At 39.7% G+C, this 18691-nt stretch overlaps 1 protein-coding gene across 2 annotated transcripts in view; it reads left to right on the top strand.

Moving 5' to 3' along the window:
* The window catches only part of LOC121321435 (F-box/WD repeat-containing protein 7-like), a 182840-nt gene that overhangs the window by 83361 nt on the left and 80788 nt on the right, over positions 1-18691 (top strand). For both annotated transcript variants that reach the window (XM_041260391.1, XM_041260382.1), the window contains exon 3: positions 7309-8040. In XM_041260391.1, the coding sequence (XP_041116325.1) occupies positions 7378-8040 (663 nt within the window). In that variant the 5' untranslated portion in view covers positions 7309-7377. The remainder of the gene's footprint in view (positions 1-7308; positions 8041-18691) is intronic.

Here is an 18691-nt window from a genome sequence, read left to right as displayed (position 1 = left end):
TCAGCTGGTGATTGAGGAGTAGTTTTGGCTGCAGGTACACAAGCTTCCTCCCTTGTGGAGACATTCAAGCTCCTGCTGGTTCAAGCACAGCAGGTTCTGAATGTCATTGAAGGAAAACATAAATGAAAACAATGGGAGTGGGGAAAAAGCATAAAACAACCCCTTTTAAATATATAACATGAAGTGAATAAATAAACTTTATTTTTAGGGTTGGCAACAGGTGGTCAATAGCATGCAGTCATGCTGAAAGAAAAATGGAGTGCAAATTTTTGTGTTAGTGCTGGGGGAGAAGGTTTGATGCAATCCCAAAGCTCTGCACAAAACATTAGGTAGCACACTGTAACTGACTGATGTCTGCTATCCTGAGAATGGATTGTATAGTGAGTTTAATTCCCCCACAGCTACAGCTCCTGCTTTGGTGCAGTTTTTTTTCTGACAGGTGATAATTTGGGGCTCCTTGTCTATTAAATTCATTAGGTTTTGGGGGCACTTGCTATAGGTAGATTGGGAGGGAAGTGTGGGATTGGATCTCTGATGATAAACTGGCATTTCATACAGCCTGTCAAATGCTGCATGGGCGGTCTTAATGGGATACAGTTCAGTTACAAAACACCAACGTCAACAAATTAACAGTCAGTCTTCCAGGTCTTGCTCCAGTGAACATAACCTCTGTATTAAAATCTCTACACTGGTCGCCGGTCAAATTCCGTATTGATGTGTAGAATTTTATTGTTGAATTTTAAGGCCAGTAGGGGAATTTCTCCCCCTTATCTCTGACCTACTGACAAATTCCACTCGTGGTCGCGCTCTATGGTCCGCCGATGCTGGTCTTTTAACAGTTCCCTTAACCAAGCTGAGAACAGGGATAGGGTTTCCTCGTCCTGTGCACCAAGGTGCTAATGTGCTGTCATAGGCAAACGTGAAACCCAGTTTATATCATGACCTGCTTTATATCAGAGTTATGCCTCAATCATGATATAAACCAAGTTCATCTGTGTGTGCGTATATATAGTGTGTGTGTGTATGTATATATATGTGTGTGTATATGTGTATGTGTGTGTGTGTATATATATATATATATATATATATATATATATATATATATATATATATATATATATATATATATATATATATATATATATATATATATATATATATATATATATATACAGTGCCTGTAAAAAGTCTAGACCCCGTTGAACTTTTTTCACATTTTGTTGTCAGTGCCTCAGAGTTTCATGCATTTAAATGAGGATTTTTTGTCCACTTATCTACACACCATACGCCACACTGTTAAGGGGAAAACAGTTTTTATTGAATTTTTTATATTAAATACAAAACTGAAAGATCATAACTGGATAAGTCTCCACCCTCCTGAATTAATACTTGGTGGAAGCACCTTTGGCAGCAATTACAGCTATGAGTCTGTTGGGATAGGTCTCTACCAACTTTGCACACCTAGATTTGACAATATTTGACCATTCTTCTTTACAAAACTGTTCAAGCTCTGTCAAGTTCCTTGGGGAGCGTTGATGGACAGCAATCTTCAAGTCATGCCACAAATTTTCAATTGGATTTAGGTCGGGGCTCTGTATGGGCCACTCAAGGACATTTAACTTTTTGTTCCTTAGCCACTCCAGTGTAGCTTTGGCTGTGTGCTTTGGGTTGTTGTCATGCTGAAAGGTGAACTTCTGTCCCAGTTTCAGCTTTCTTGCAAAGGGCAGCAGGTTTTCCTCAAGGACTTCTCTGTACTTTGCTCCGTTCATTTTCCCTTCTATCCTGACAAGTGCGCCAGTCCCTGCTGATGAGAAACATCCTCATAATATGATGCTGTCACCACTATGCTTCACAGTAGGGATGATGTTCTTTGGGTGATGCACTGTGTTGGGTTTGCGCCAAACATAACGCTTTGCATTTAGGCCAAAAAGTTCCATTTTAGTTTTGACAGACCACAAAACTTTTTGAAACATGGATACAGAATCTCCTGAGTGTTTTTTTGCATACTTCAAACGGGTTTCAAGGTGGGCTTTCTTGAGTAATGGCTTCCTTTTTGCCACCCTACCATACAGGCCAAATTTGTGGAGTGTTTGGGATATTGTTGTCACATGCACACTTTGACCAGTCTTGGCCCCAAAAACCTGTAGCTCTTGCAAAGTTGCCATTGGTATCTTGGTAGCCTGTCTGATCAGTCTCCTTGCTCGGTCATCCAGTTTGGAGGGACGGCCTGATCTAGGCAGTGTCTTGATGGTGCCATACACCTTCCACTTCTTAATTATCGTCTTGACTGTGCTCCAAGGGATATTGAAGGCCTTTGATATTTTTTTTTATGCCCATCCCCTGACCTGTGCCTTTCAAAAACTTTGTCCCGGAGTTCTTTGAAAGCGTCTTGGTGCTCATGTTTGAGTCTTTGCTTTGAAATTCACCAGCAGCTCTTGAGCCTCTATTTAAAAGTTTTAGACAACAAAAAGTAAACAAACCAGATTATGCGCATGCATGCATAGTGATCTCTGTGGAACGCCATCTGGGTCAAAAATGCGTTGTTCTGCGTTAACGAGTCAGAATCTCATGGGACAAAAAAAGGCAAGCATGTCATTCTGAAATACCTCGCTTAAACAGTGCCCAACTTGCTGGATATGTTGTGATTTTTTTTTTATTATATAGATTTTATATATTTATATATATGTTTTGTTTCGACCCTTTACGAGAACCAAAACAGTGAGGTCCCCCCCACTGCCACTCCCCCCTCCCAAAAACCTTTCACCATGCCTGGGTTTCACCTTTGTGCTGGTTGCAAGAGAAACATTCCAGCAGAGGATAAGCATGACAGGTGCACCCACTGCCTGGGAAGGGAGCATGCATAGGTGGCAGTTAGTTAGACTGCAGCTCTTGTGTGTTTTGTGCTGATTTTGCTAAGAGGACCATTGAAAGCAGACTGTCCCGCTGTTCCAAAGGCTGCTCTGCATCTCTGACACTGGTGCAGCATGACGTGCCAAATTCATCCCCTGCAGTCCAGTCAACAGAGTCCCCACTCCCTCTCTAGGGGTAGAAGCAGGACTAATAGCCCGCACTCCTCTAAATCCATCTCCATCGTCTGGCTTGGAGAGCTCCCCCTCTCCTCCTCGAAGAGGAACAGGAATGACCGTAGTAGGCATTCTGACACTGCTGACTGGGTTGCGGGGCAAATGGAAAAGCTTTTTGAAGCTATGAACCAGCAGCAGTCACTTTTGACGGAGCTGCTGCGAGGCCTCCCCCATTGTCTCAGTCCCCAGAGTTCAGGCACCGTTGCCTGACCCACAACCAGTGCAGGAGGACGTCTTGTCCCTTGCTGCCTCTGAGGATATGGACACCTAAGAATGAATCTTACAAGCCAGCAGCCCTAGGAATTTGCTGCCACAGCTCCAGGGCCCATTGAATAAGATGGATTATTGGCGGTCATGCATCACGAACACCTGGGTGATTACCACCATTAAGGCCAGTTACAATCTGCAGTTTCAATTCGGTGCCCCTCTGTTTCAGGGCATGATCGTAATAAATATTAGTGTCTTGGGAGGTGGCGGCCTTACTGCAGAAACAGGCAACTTCAGTTGTTCACCCTCAAGAGAGAAGTGTTTTATTCCAGGTACTTTCTGGTGCCAAAACGGAATGGTGGCCTCCGACTAATCATCGAGCTCAGACAGCTCAATTTGAACTTGAGAGTGTTAAGGTTCAAGAGGCTGACAATGCAGCAGCTGTTGCAGTCAGTAAGGTCAGGTGACTGGTTCACTACCTGGTTCGACATTAACCATGGCCCGGCGGCCCGGGGCCGGTAGTTATGAAGCACCACAGTCCCAACTGGGCCGGTTACATTTAACTAGTATAATATATATATATATAGCGCATATGGCTTCCCTTTCATGAATCCAGGAAAACGGGCCCGTGTGTCAAAAAACTGACAATTCATTTGCAAAACATTTTTTAAAAACATAACTACTAACTAATCCTAACTTTCCCGCCAAGTGTCATATTTGTTGTACAGTCAGAATCTGAGTCTATGTACCAAAGTGCTGTGTTGGTACTCGTTCCCGTGGCACATCTTTTACAAATCGGGTTTTCTACAACAAAGCAACCAATAAGCCAAAAGGAAAGCACTGAAATCAATAATTCATAAAGAATGTAATTACGAAAAAAACATTTAGTGTGGAGGCTTCATTATGACAGAGAAAAAAAGTAACGTTTTGCCTTATTTGGCATCAGTTTCCCAGACTTGCAGATATAACAGCAGCTTCATTTGTTGTGAATTCAACATTTTGTTTACATCGTATCCAGTTTTACAGTAAGATGTCCCGATTTATACCCATATACGCAATCGTATTGTCTAACTTTTTGATTTGGCGATGTGTTGAGGTCAAAAATGCCATTCGCAATCTTTCCAGGACTCGTTGGTATCACTCAGCAAGATTGGCGCGGACTTTGGAGAGGCTACACAAGCGACAACACTCTGAGTAGGATTGTTGTTTTGTATTATGAATATAGTTTTAATAGTGCTTATTATTAGGATTAGGGATGGGAATTTTAATAGTTTCCTATTTGAATACACAGAGTGCAACCTTTTTGTGTATTCGATTACCCGAACTCCCTCACCAGAGCACAAGCAGACAGCGGAACAGGTCCAATTAAAGCAACAGTAGCATAATATTGCGCAAATGACCAAATAATAATTTGTTGTAGTGTATTCAGAATAAAATAACACCTGTCATATAGCAACCTAAATATTCTACGTCTGTTTAATTCTAACAAATAATATTTATAAAATAATCTTAGTGTAAATATTGTAACCTGGCCAAAATATAAAATACATCCCAACATTACAATAGTTTAACATTACTAATTACAACTAGCCATCAAGTACTGATATCAGATGAATTGAAGTCAAGTTGCTGTGTTTATTCAATAACCTGTAAATAATTCAAAACAAGGATATCTGGTTTTACTTTTAATGTCCAGTGCAAATGTATTCGTTACTCCATCTATTCACAGAAAGTCATCAGTACATTGAACAGCAGTCCAGAGTTTAAAAAAAAAAAAAAAAGACTTCTTTCCAACTCCAAGTATCTTGCCTTTTCTTATGGTTACTGCGTTGTTGTGCGTAACATTTAGTATGTCTTTATATTCATCAGAATGTTAAATTACCTTTCTAAATTTCAGTGTTACCCAAGTTTGGATTACTTCTTTTAGCACTTGCTATATACATGTTAAATGGCTGCAGTAACATATATTGAAAGGCTTCGTTTAACCACTTTCTTTTGAGACGTGGGCGCTCTTTGGTTACCATACACAATTATGAAAAATAAAAATCATCATGAAAAAATATATAAATATATTGAGCCAGATAAAATTGCATCCGGGCCAGTAAAAACACTAGCTCAGTGACCCGAGGGGCCAGTAGTTAAAAATCTAAACTTAGAGCCCTGCACTACAGTGGACCTCAAGGGCGTCTACTTTCACATCCCTATAAGACCTGGCCACAGGTAGTACTTGCAGTTCACTTTTAAGGCACTGTACTAGTTCCATTTACTGCTTTTTGGCCTCTCTTTAGCTCCTCACACTTTTTCAAAGTGCATGGATGTTATACTGGCCCCTCTGAGATTAAAAGGCATTAAAGTGCTCAATTACCTGGACAACTGGCTGATATGTGCTGAAGCACCAGCACAGACAGTTGCACACGAGACTGGTTACAAGCCGTCTCTGGCTAGGCATCACAGTGAACCAGTTGAAAAGACGTCTGACGCCCTCTCAAGGGATTGTCTATCTCTGCGTAAGCCTCAATACAGGAAACATGATTGCCAATCTGTTGGACGACAGAATCCAGAGGCTGCCTGAATGAGCTGTTTCAGCCAAACACAGCGGTTAGGGTACTAACCTTCTAGAGACTTCTGGGCCTGAAGGCATCAACTTCCCAGATCTCCCCTAGGGCTCTTACGCTTATGTCCTCTCCAAGTCTGGTTCAAACAAACACTCTGGGCAGAGTCATGAGGAGAGAGTTGGTTACTACAAACACTTCCAACCTAGCAGACGCTTCCAACTTATTTGGTAATAGTTGCACTTCTATATCAGGGAACTAGGGTTGTGATAATAACCGAACGCTCCATACCATTTATGTTTTGTGTTTTTGCCGTCCCCAATTTGGTTATGCTAAATCGTAGTGTTTTGCTGAGCTGCAGAAAGTCAGAACAGATCATACCGACTTTTATATTATATTATGGTTTATTGTGAAGGCTGGTATGGGACTAAATTTCACCAATGTCATTTTAAAAATTCCGAAACCACCTGTTTATGTGGCGATTTTTAGTTCCATGCGTCCAGTTTTACCCAATGATCCAGTCTATGTTGCTAATATGCCATTTTTACCTAGAAGTCCCATGCATTCTGTAAGCATGCTTTTCTCCTCCAATTTTCACTCCATGAACATGATGCTCTCAATGACAGGATTAGTGGAGATAAGGGGTGGGGATAAGCTCATATGAAGGGTGTCACTGGAGGTCAGAAGAGAGAAGTGAAATAAGGGACTCAAGGTGTCAACACAGTATGAAAGCAGCTCTGAAAGCAAAGAAGAGATTACATTTTTTTTTTATTTGTCTAAATAAATCCAGCGCTGCTTTACGGCAGTCAAATGGTTGGGAGTAGTTATGTCTGCCCTCAGAGAAGAAAGAACATCCCTTTGCGCAATTCAACCCTTATCTTTGCAAAACTCAAGCCCTTATTTTCATAGATTTGATGAGGGATGGTTAATCATTTCCTCATTGAAACCTACAGTATATAAAGATGTCATACTGGAGCCACCGGAGTTAGTGTTTTTTGTTTTGTGTTCTTTTTGTTTTAGTTTTTCCTGTGTGTTTTTCTTTGTCACTTTGGTTTTGGTAGTCAAAGATTCCAGAGCACTTGATTCCTCCACCAATGATTTTGTTATGATCAATACTGTGTCACTGTAATCAACGAGAATGTACATTCTGCATTTATTACCAATGCAAGACTCATTTTTGTTGATTGATGTTTTCTCAGTCTCAATTGCATCTTCAGATCTTTTCAGAATTTGCATACGTATGTACTCTCAGGCAATTACAAGTAAATTAATTTGCTTAATTGTTATTGATAATTGCATCGCAGATCTTTTGCCACAAATGCACCAATGCTAAAAATAATTATGAAAACATGAATAAAATATGCATTTTTCTGATGAGAAGGGGTCAGTACTAAAATAATGCTTCTTCCTGTGTGTAGGTGTAGAGCACAAATACCAGAATCTCAAACAGTTCTCTTTCTTTTCAGAATGCCAAGCCGTTCGCCTCCTCAGACAGTCTAGCAAAGGTCCAAGAGGTAGCAAGCTGGATTTTGGAAATGAACCAGGAATTGCTGTCTGGGGGCAGCAAGAGGCGCCGGCCGGGTGGCTCTGTTCGAGGTAACGCCTCCTCCAGCGGAGCAGCCCACGAGGGAGGAGAGGAGAGGGAGGAGGAGGAGGAAGAGGACCACATGGACAGAGTGGTGGAGGAGGAAGAACAGCAGCAGCAGTCATCACAGGAAGGAGGGGACCAGTCTTCCAGGCCTGCAGGGGGCAGCACAAGCAATCGTGAAGCGGCAGCTGCTAGCAATGTCAATGGATCAGGAGATGACCCTGCACAGGAGGGCGCAGTAGCAGGACGAGAAGAAGATGAGGATAATGAGGAGGAGGAGGAGGAAGAGGAGGAGGAGGAGGAGGAAGAGGAAGAGGAGGTAGTAGAGGAGGAGGTGCCAGAAGGAAATAACAATATCTGCAGGGTCTTGGAGGAGGAAAGGTCGGGAAGCCGTGCTTGCAAGGAAAATGAGGAGGGAGGAGAGCCTGAGGAGGAAGAGGAGGAGGAAGAGGAGGAGGAGGATGATGAAGAGGAGATGGACCAGGACAGTGATGACTTCGAGCAGTCTGAGGATAGCGGCAGGGAAGAGGAGTCGCCAGCACACAGAAACCCTGTTGATAACATGGACCGGTCTTCAGCACAGCAGCAGTCGCCATTCTTCAAGGCAAAGGTAAGCTGATGGTTTTGTGTCTCGTTTGTTCAGAGTGTTTTGGAGTGTGATCTGCTTGACTGATCAGAAAAGAAACCTACCCTGTTCTGTACAGTATTATTATCCCCTGCAGTGGGGATACAGTGGTGCACTTGTATGTGTGTCTGTTATATTTTGTTGTTAGATACAGCGAATTCTTTTCATTTTTTTTTTTTTTGTAAACTAGGGCAAGCCAGTTCGATCAATTAAAGAGGTATCTAGATTTTACTTAAATATAAAAGACAGGTCAGTGGAGGAGCCTGTTACCCTTTTATTGTAATCTCTACCACTAGAGGGAGAAAAAGAAACACAAGAACTGAGTGTGCTGAACCCTTGCTAAACTGCACAGTATAATAGTAACCACGGCACAAGTGAGATCTAGCTACTATATTTATATTGGTAATAGATTTACCAGTAATTTTTGTATGTTTAAACTCAGTTGCTAAAAAACTGATCACTTTTTTTTTTAAATAGAGCAGTATACCTGTTTATTTGTTTATTACCCTGTTCATTTATGTGATTTATTGTTTCTAAAAATAATACATCATTCAACCTCCCCAGATATCGACCCTGCAAACCCCAGCTCTGAGTTTACTCCTTCATAAATAATTACCAATGTGCTTCACTCAGTTAAGCAGTGCCAGCTGAGTGAATAGGTGCAGGGGAGAGCTTATCAAGTATTCATAATCTCTTTCTTCCTTATGCATTGTAAGGAATAAAATGTTATGCTTAAAGAAGCCACTCTGCTTTAAATTGCCTGTGCAGTCAGCTTGCATTGCCCCATACTGGAAATAGGCTGCCCTCTGGAGGAAAACCAGGGCAATTACATGAAGCATGAAGGTACCTTCTGCAGCACCCAGCAGTTTATGCATGTTTTTTTTTTTTTTTTTTTTGTGCAAAGTAGTTAATATGCAAGGTTGGGTCTACTGCCTGTATTTTAAACCGGGTTTATTTATTGTCACATACTGTAGCTTTGGAGGATTTACAAGTTCTGTAGTCTAATGTTATATTTAACAGGTTCATTGCATTCTCCTGTTTGTGAGTGAGGGTTTTATGCTTGTAACTGCAAATCACAATTCAGGACCAACAGGTAGCCACTCTGAAGAAAGCCCTAACCAGAGGCAGTGCTTGTGCAGCGATGTAACATAAGTATGTGACATACAGAATGACATACATTTTTTGGCTGACCCCTTTTCCTGTGCCCTGGTGCTGACATTTAAAGAACCATATGTTAAAGCCAGCAAGCACAATACCTTGTCAACAGTTCAGCTTTGAACACATAGCACTGGTGGAGTGGAGGTGATAAATTATTGCCAATGTTGCTATTTCAAGATTTAAAAAAGTCCCCTTTTGAAACCTCAATAATTAATGTGGGTTGTAGAGGATGCCTAACAGGTTCTTGGCCAACACTGTAGCTGTCTGTTGATTTGAGGAGGGGGAGGGAGGCAGTAAAAAGGGTAAACTGGGGCACACAGCTGACTTTCTGAAGGGCATGGTTTTGAGTCCTGGCCCTGACTGTGATACTCCATTGCAGTGGTAGATAACACTACAGCATGTGACACTGGCTTGATGGGAGAAATGGATCTTGCATGATCACAGGATAGCACAAACAGAAAATGCAAAACCAGAAGAGTAATCCCACTAAAGTGCTGTAAAATCATAATTCAGTTTCAGTTCAACAAAAAATGTAATTAGAGGATAAATAATTCAGTACTAAAGAATCCCCCTAACCCTTTTTATTCAGTGTTAAATCAAAATAGAATCATTAACACTGCCAGATTTGATGATGCCTTGCAGACCAGGTTAAAGTACAATGGGTCATTTTTTATATTTAATTTGCGGTCGGCTTTGAAGGAATTGGTGTTCGTGTTGTAAAAAACATCATTGTGTTTTTTTCCAATTTCTCTTTGACTTGGATCTAGAAAACTGTGCTCTGGAAAAAGGATGTTCAATTACAGTTGCCACCCCTTGTTGGACCGACTCTGGAATGCTATTTTTCTGCTGAGTAATGCATCTCTTGCCCCAAGTTGGCTACCCCAAATGCATGTGCTCCATACACTTGGAAGTTCTGACCAATGTGAAATATGCCATTTGTTTTTGTTCAGCATATTCAAGTGGCAGGTGCACTTGACAGAGTGGATACCTCCCAGTCCAGTGAGAACGTCAGCAGTTACTCTTCCTCGTTTTTGCTCTAGTGTGCAGTAGTCTTTGTGTCACTAAGAGCGGAGAACTGGTACAAGTTTCTTTTAGTTCTAGGGTTTAACTAACTGATTTTTTGGGACCAAAGCCACCCATTTGGAAGGATGGGGAACAGAACTATGAAGAGAGTTGCATTCTTACTGGTAAGTTCAGTCATACCATAATCATTTTACTTGCATAGCTAATTGGTTTTAATGTATAGTTTGGAGAGGTTTTGTACTGTTACTGTAGATGCAAGTGTGACAGGGACCCAGGTCTAGTGCTTATAGGGTCTTTTTTTCAGCTGAAATTATTCATCTAGGGTCTTTTTACGAATTCGAAAATACAAATGCATTGTATAAAAATCAAATTTACAATTCGTATATCTGCATTCTTATTGGTTCACTCCTTTTATAATGCAATTATGAGTAGGCATTCTGTGTTTGCCTACTGACTTTTTTTGTGGTAACTGCATGTTCACCCCACTTTAATCCTGGTATCTCGACAGCACAGTACATTTTCTCAAACTAGCATTTCAATGAAATCTGGTTGATCCTGTCATTTCTTTGCTTACTATTAAGACAAAACAGTAATATTCATTGCAAGTACTACTTGTATATTCATCATTTCCAATATATTTAAATCTCTGATGGTTTTAAAAATATTCCGACAACTTTTCAAATTATTTTTTGGGTTTCATGCAAACAGCCCGGAAACTGTGTTTTAAAACGGATAAGGTTGGTTTATACTTCTCTCACAGACAAAAGTCATACGTCAGCTGCAGACACAAACCGTATGTCGGCTGCAAACACGTCTAAGGTGCACCAGAAGGATCTGAAGCTCCCCCGAGTTCGAAGACTTTTTGACGCAGCAAAGTGGTCGAAGCTGTCAGTCATACTTTCAGCCAGGCAGTGTTACTGCCGGTGTCAACTTGGTTGCCAAGAGCCTCCACAATCCTGTGACACTTTGAGACAGAACAGGACTTTAAAATTGCCCCTAAACCTGAATGAAGTGAATGTGTAAGTTAGGTCATGTATATTTTTATGAGCAGCAAACAAGGAAAACTGATCATCTGTTCTCCATACTGCCTCCAGTCAGACGTACTGAACAGCTGAGCAAGTTACTGATTTGATGGGAAAAGTAATTGCATACAGAAAATAAATAGCGATGTTAACTTATTAGTGACTCAAATATATAAAAAGAATAACAATAATACAAATACATTGTAATCATTTTTATTGTTATTATGCAAGCGATTGCTGTGCATGGTAGTTCATTTACACTTTCATTTCATTCAGCTTGGAGTTTAAAATCCTGTTCTGTTTGTGTTTATTGGGTTTCTCAAAAACTTGCTGTAACGCACTTTACTGGCTTGCGACCGTGCAACAAATGTTGGATTTTTCAACATCATCCTGTGCGTTTTGCGGTCTCAGACACACAAGAAAAGGCCATATGACTTTTCAGAAAAGACGCAGCTCACAGCAGTGCAGATGATGTCATTACGACCGTCTGAGACCACTGACTGAGACCAAAAATTGGGTTGCAGTTGGAAGTATAAACCAGCCTTTAATGTAGATACATACTGTAGCTTGTTGAAATAAATGTGAATGATGCCGACATGTGTTTTGAAGTGTTGGTTTAGTGTCCATCGTTCACTTGTTTCTGGCACTGGAATGACAAATATTTGGCAGAGATTAGAAAATGTGTGATGTAATGTGGTGCCCTGTCTTCTGGGATTCATGTCTTACCATACTGTGTGGTTTTATAGGCTGAGTAATTATGTATCTACAGTACTGTACTAGGGATGTACTTTTGGTATATTTTCACGAACAGTTAAATGCTATGCAGGTGCCAGCGTTTAAACCATATCTACACACATACACACACACTCTTTATATTACATTGTGATGTATACTGACGGCCCTGGCTAGTGTTTTCTAAGCAAAGAAACCCTAAATAAGCAAATAATGTTTTAACATCGCAAAGACTTAACTACAAAGTAAAAGTAAAAAAAAACAACAAAAAAAAAAAACCTGTACACACCAAAGTTATATATTTCTAATTTTTCTAATACTTCTAATTTTTGATTGGTTAATTTATGGCTATTAGTTGATTAACCGGTAGATTTGTCTTTGCACATTTTTAATAAAGGTAATAGGGTTATACCAGCTGTCCTGCATGTAATACTTAAAAACCAATAGAATCTAAAAAAAAAAAAAAAAAAATATGCCCAATGGGAATTTTGTCTTTTTAAAAGCATTTGTATTATTTTTATCTTAGTAAATGTCTCTCTTTGTATTTGTACTGTTGAGCTGTACCTGTGCTGACCCTGTGGGCACAAAGTGAATAAACTAAACTACCGGTAAACTTTTTAAAAAATGTTTTAACATTGTTATATTCAAAGAATAAAACAAAACCAATAATAAAAACACAGCTTACATGTGTTACAGAATCTGTTAAATGCGCAGATTCCTGTACATTGTTATATTCATTCTACTGTTCAGGGATCGGTGCCACAAATGGGAAATCCATATATATTTTTTTTAAATATCCCCGCTTGTTGACAAATTACAAACGATTTGCGAAAGTGTACTGGTAAATTAAAACCTGCATGTAATTTAGTCACATTTATGCATTCTCTGAATTAATATTGAAAAGAAAAATTGTGTTTAATATATGTATTCACAGGAATGTAAGGGCTAAATAACTGTCAGTGGCCATCTGGAGCGTTCTGTTTATTATGGATGTTTGCTTTTTATTGCCATCAGTAACTCCATCCACAGTAATTTCTGAATGTTTTCATTTCAAATGGTGAAGCATTGAACATGTTTCTGGTACGGCAATTTAGTTTGGCATAATTAGTTACATACCACGGTTTTCACGTCCGGTTCCTCAGTATACTTTCAAAAGGGGCTTTGCCTCGTTCCTTCCTTTAGAGATGCCATTTTCACATCAGAAAAAAACACTTGCCATTAACTTTCTCACCCCATATGGACTTATCATGTCTACTTTAGCATGAAAAACGTAGCACACCAATGAAGCACCAGATCAACCGAGAATAAAACCCGTCCCAGTGTCAGTGTTTCTGTTGAATGTCAGGTATTGCAATTTATTAATTTGATGCCAAATACCCCACATTCAGGGAGGTACCCAGTCATTTGCATCAGTATTAAATGATTTGCACCTATTGTACAAACATACGTAGTCGTAATCCTTTTTATTATTATTTTTACTGCAGATGGTGACACGGGGGGGTGCTGGTCCCTTCACTTTTTATTTATTTATTTATTTTTATTTTGTAGTAGTTTGCAGAGGCTAGCTGGTCTGATGGTTAAAGCACTGGACTGAGCCATGATCTCGTGGGTTGTGACCCCAGAACAGCCATGCATATCACTGTGCGACCCTGTGAGGTCAAAGTCTCTTAACATTTTTGTGCCTTTCTCCCACCCAGCTTCTAAAACTGGACAGTTACTGTAAAGAAGCAGGACCCAGAAATTAGTATTTTACATGCTGGGCACATTTATTTGCCTTTTATAAATTTAAATAAATTGTACTTTATGGCACATCAGGAAGCAAATGTCATGCAAAATACATGGTAAGGACTATAAAGAATTCACTTAAAGAAAAGGAGGTGGTGTTTTGTGTTTTTTGGGAGCAGTTGTGGTGCATTCTCGAGCCTTAGAAAACACAGGTGCTGCAAGCTCAGGGTCAGAGACTGCCTGAATGAACTCTTCCTGCTTCAAGGCGGTAATGTTCTCAGGACCCTGGTTTCATTACCAACTTCTGTGTTTAAAGCAATTATCTTTTTCTCCACCCTTATGTGGGGGTTGCATGCTATTAATGTCAATATCCCAGGGACAAGATATCTACCAGTTGGGAAATTTACAGTATGTAGAAAAATGTTTAACTGGCTAAAGGTGTGTCATCATTTTTAGGTATAGTAGACACTTGTGACATTTTGCACCAAGTCTTGACGTTTTCACCTACAGTACCTGCCCTCCCCCCCTCCGTCTTTTATTAGTGGCAGATGTGGTAAAAGCGTGATATTTCACGTAGCCAAACGCTATAAATATAATAAAGTGTAGCAAGATTAAATAAACCATTTTCATGAAGCACACACTCTATACATTTGTTAATCAGTAATTCAGAGTTGTAGTAGTGTAATTGCCATAGCTTACTTGTGTTTTGTTTGTGTTGTTTTGGAGAAGCTGCTTTTGACTGTTTTCAGTATGTTTAAAGAACCAGAATGATTTACTACTTACTCTTAAACCTAGCTGTAGATTTATTGAAACTTAAAAAACAAAAAGGTCTACAGTAAGGGAGGAAAAATACCTGTTAGTTGTCACAAACACAGTAGCTTTAGGATTCTGCTGTGGGCCATTGGCCATCCACCAGGTCAGTGAAAGTGGTTGCACATTGACATCCATCACTGACCACACCGTTGAAGCTTTTTCTAGTGGCTTTATGATGTCTTCCCCACCCACATGCATGTTCACTCAGGAAAGAGCAGTTGACAGCCTCGTGCCACTTGTGGGATCCCCTAAAATCCCTCCAATCAGGTTGTGTCAGACCCACATCTCGCTGACCATTTAATTGGTTTCTTAAATACTGTCATACTTAAGTTATAGGGAAACAAACCTTTTTTTTTTTTTTTTAATTGTATTTTCTTTCTCGGACAGTATGAAAATCTCTCTTGCCTGTCATATTTTTCTGTCATATTTAATAACATCGCACCCTTTGCAAGCATTCCAGCAAACCAGCTGGAAAGGATTAAGAAGATTATTGGTGCTGTCTCATTGATGCCAGTCTGGCATCTGCTCGGGGAGTCTGTACTTTTAATTGATGTAATCCACAGAACAACATGCATAACGTGGCAAGGGAAAGTCTGTAAACCTATATCTATTTATGTACGGATGTGGTTTGCATTTATTTTCATGTGCAGTCCCTCATTTGGGATCCAATAAGCTGTAAATACAGACAGTTTAAATTGGAGCCCCCTGCTCTATGTCATAAACCATGCCAAGCAAATTGTTCAGAGTTCCATTTTGGAGCTGGATCATCTCCAGGCAATGTACACAGTGCTGTCAATGCCCTTCCGGAACTTGGATATTTTATTGGTGAGGTGGGGCTTTTTTTAGTCTGGGGAAATGGGCAGCTGGACAAAGCACAGCACTAGGCAGTGTAGCCTGTTGGCTAGAGGTGGGCTAGAGGTGAATAGAAAGAGGGGGGGGTGGGGGGGCAGGAGTTACTGACCTTGGACAAATAATGGAACCACCCAAAACTCCATCCAAATCCTAAAAAGTCTAAAAAAAATCTATTATATCTGTGGAGATGATAAAAGTTATCATATATGTTGCCATTGGTACCCATTTTGGTACGGAACATTCCACCTCCTAAGTCCTTTTATTTGCTTTTAAGTTCAAAACTCTTACCAAATGATTTGATGAGTGTCTGACATAACAGGCAAATTAAAATATACATTCCACAGATAAGCACTAAGTTTCTCCTTACTGCAGTAGTGTACCTGCGTCTGCTCTGTTTTTAATCGAAAATTGTCTTGTGAGCGACCTACTATTTACAATCATATGCTTAGTGAGGAGATTTAACACGGCTGGAAAGAAGACTCCCATTGGATGGAAGTTCGATCCATTCCTATTTTACTATGAGTTTAATAAGACACACTTGAGCTTGTTACCTGTACACTGTGGCTGAGGATTTGAAAACTTTAAACATGTTGAATTATTTATGGGAGTGGTGAAATGGCCTTTTAGGAAGGTTACCAATGATAACCTTTGTTATAAAACACATTTAGTTAAAACAGTTATGCAGGATACTTGTTTTAATAATTGCCAGTTTCTTTTGGAATGGGGGTAAAGGTTTAAATCACTCACTTGCTACAGTATACTGTACATGTATAGGATAAGATTGTCTGCAAGTATGTCATGCCCTGGAAACAATGTTTCTTCTGCTTTGTATTGCTTAAAATAACTGGAAACAGGACACAAGTATTAAACAGTAGCCTGTGACTACCTGTAGATTATTTTAAGGATGTCCTATTCCCAGATCAGCGTGTTTGCTTTTAAGTAAATGTGTACCAGAATTTATTGTAAGAATTCAGACAGGACAGTACTAAAAACAGCAGCAGTAGCTGTAACGGTCAGAGGTGATGGTCTGCTTGACAACTGATCCACAGCCAGCACTGTTTAAATGGGAAGAAGCTGCATAGCAACAGTAGCTGTTCCACCATGACGCTGACATGTGTTAAACCTTCAGTCCAGCATGTTGTGGCAGGCGTTTTGTCCCAGATATAAGTAATCAAAAAGAGAATTCTGGTTAACTAAATTTTCCGAGACAACCGGAAGACTTACTCACCAACATCCTTTTCATTTCTTTTGATCTTGTTGCTGGTAAGATAAATCATTCCTGTTTTGATATAATGGAGGGTTTGATTGATTGAACATCAGTGTATTGGGGGTGGACCCAATGAAGCGCAACATCTCATTCCCATGGGATACCCTTGTGACAGGTGCAAGTCCTAATCATTTCTTACAATAAAAGTGTAAAGTCTGTAGACCTGGTGAGTGTTTTTTGAACATCTGTGTTCTGAACACCAGTATATAGTGTGCAATTCTTGAATGCTGTACATGGAATAGATTTGCAGTGCAAGATAACGAGTACAAACTGCAGCACCAGTAATGTGCCACATGTAAAGTACACTGCTGTACAAAATGCATGCACTTGAAGTTGTGAGCACAATACAGGAAACATTGTGCACAAATCATTTGGGTGTTTTTTGAAAAGGAAAACTACTGTAAATTAATGAACGCATACCGGCCAGTCTGTGTGCATTCCAGTTGCCTGCTGAGAAGCTGCCAGAATCTGGACAAACATGGAAGTGTAGATCTATTTTTTTTTTTTTCCCTTTATTCCATATTAATGCCCTTGACTCAAAGGTTGGTCAAGTTAAATATAGTAACCCAGTGATGTAATGTGAGGGATGCCGCCTTATCTGTTAAAACTGACCCTTATGTTGTGAGGGATACCTCCTTACCTGTTAAAACTGACCCTTGTGATGTGAGGGATACCTCCTTACCTATTAAAACTGACCCTTATGATGTGAGGGATACCTCCTTACCTGTTAAAACTTCAACCTGATCCTTGGGGGTGTTCCCACTCGTGCTGGTGTGTGCTCCCACAGCAGACACTTTGCAGTCCAACTGTAAACATTCTCTATGAGACAGCTGTTGGACTCCTGACCAGATTAAAGTGTGGATATCCTCGCGGGACCAGGCTCTTTTAGTCCTGAGGCCTGCAAGGATTGCTTTAGCATCCCTGGAATGTAGGCAGCTTGCTTCAAGCTTGTTGAAAGCATAGTTTTAATAACGGGTGGTAAAAAAGGTGCCTGTGAACACACCCTGTCTATGTGATTTATATATTGCTATCTATCTATCTATCTCTATCTATCTCTATCTAATTATTACTGGTGCTATCGACGATGACCGATGCATTGAAGTTTTATTTTTCAAAATAAAGAACACACATTAGTTTTTTTTAACAGAAGATTCAATTACTAAAAACACAGTTGTGCGTAATATAGTTAAACAGAAAGGCACAACTTACAAATTAAAATTAGAACACTTCTGATTTTGTATACCAAGCATCAAAAGAAACTTATCACTGTTATAAAAAAAAATAAGGTATATAAATGATGGACATTGACGAAATGTTTTGGGTTTCTTTTTAATCACTCAGTCGTTCATCCTTGACCATGACATGCTTGAGTGAATAGGACTGAAGCACATGCACTTAATCACCTAATTAGTGAGACAGTTGATTGGACACTGGATATGGGTGATTTCAGCTAATGAATTGAAAGCTTGAATAAAAACAATTAAGAAAATCACAGAAGAAAACAATATGCCACGTTTGCCAAGAGAGCAGCGCCTTTGTGCAGTTGAGATGTTGGAGGCTGGACTAGGGCAGCATACTGCGGCTTCTTTGTGATGTCAGTTGTTAATCAGCACAATAAAAAGTCACTGCACCTGCTGTAAAACAGTGTTTGTCATTTTTGAATCGCATCTAGTGAAGTTTATCCAAATATAAGCGATAAGTTTCTTTTGATGCTCAGTGTGTGTGTGTATATATATATATATATATATATATATATATATATATATATATATATATATATATATATATATATATATATATATATATATATATATATATATATATATATATATATATATATATATATATTACACACACACACACACACACACAAACTCAAGCTCTCGCCCACCCTCACTATACTGCGGATTCAGATATATCAATTGTGGAGCTGACTCCCCATTTTTACTGTCTAACTGTGTATGCCTTAGCTGCAATATACATAGACACTTAGAATCACTGTTTGTTTTATTTCGTACTGCACATCACAAGCAACAATATACAA

This window comes from Polyodon spathula, chromosome 1, assembly GCF_017654505.1.
Source record: "Polyodon spathula isolate WHYD16114869_AA chromosome 1, ASM1765450v1, whole genome shotgun sequence".
NCBI lineage: Eukaryota > Metazoa > Chordata > Actinopteri > Acipenseriformes > Polyodontidae > Polyodon > Polyodon spathula.
Note: the sequence above shows the minus strand (reverse complement) of the source record. Positions and strands in the feature narration are given on the sequence as shown.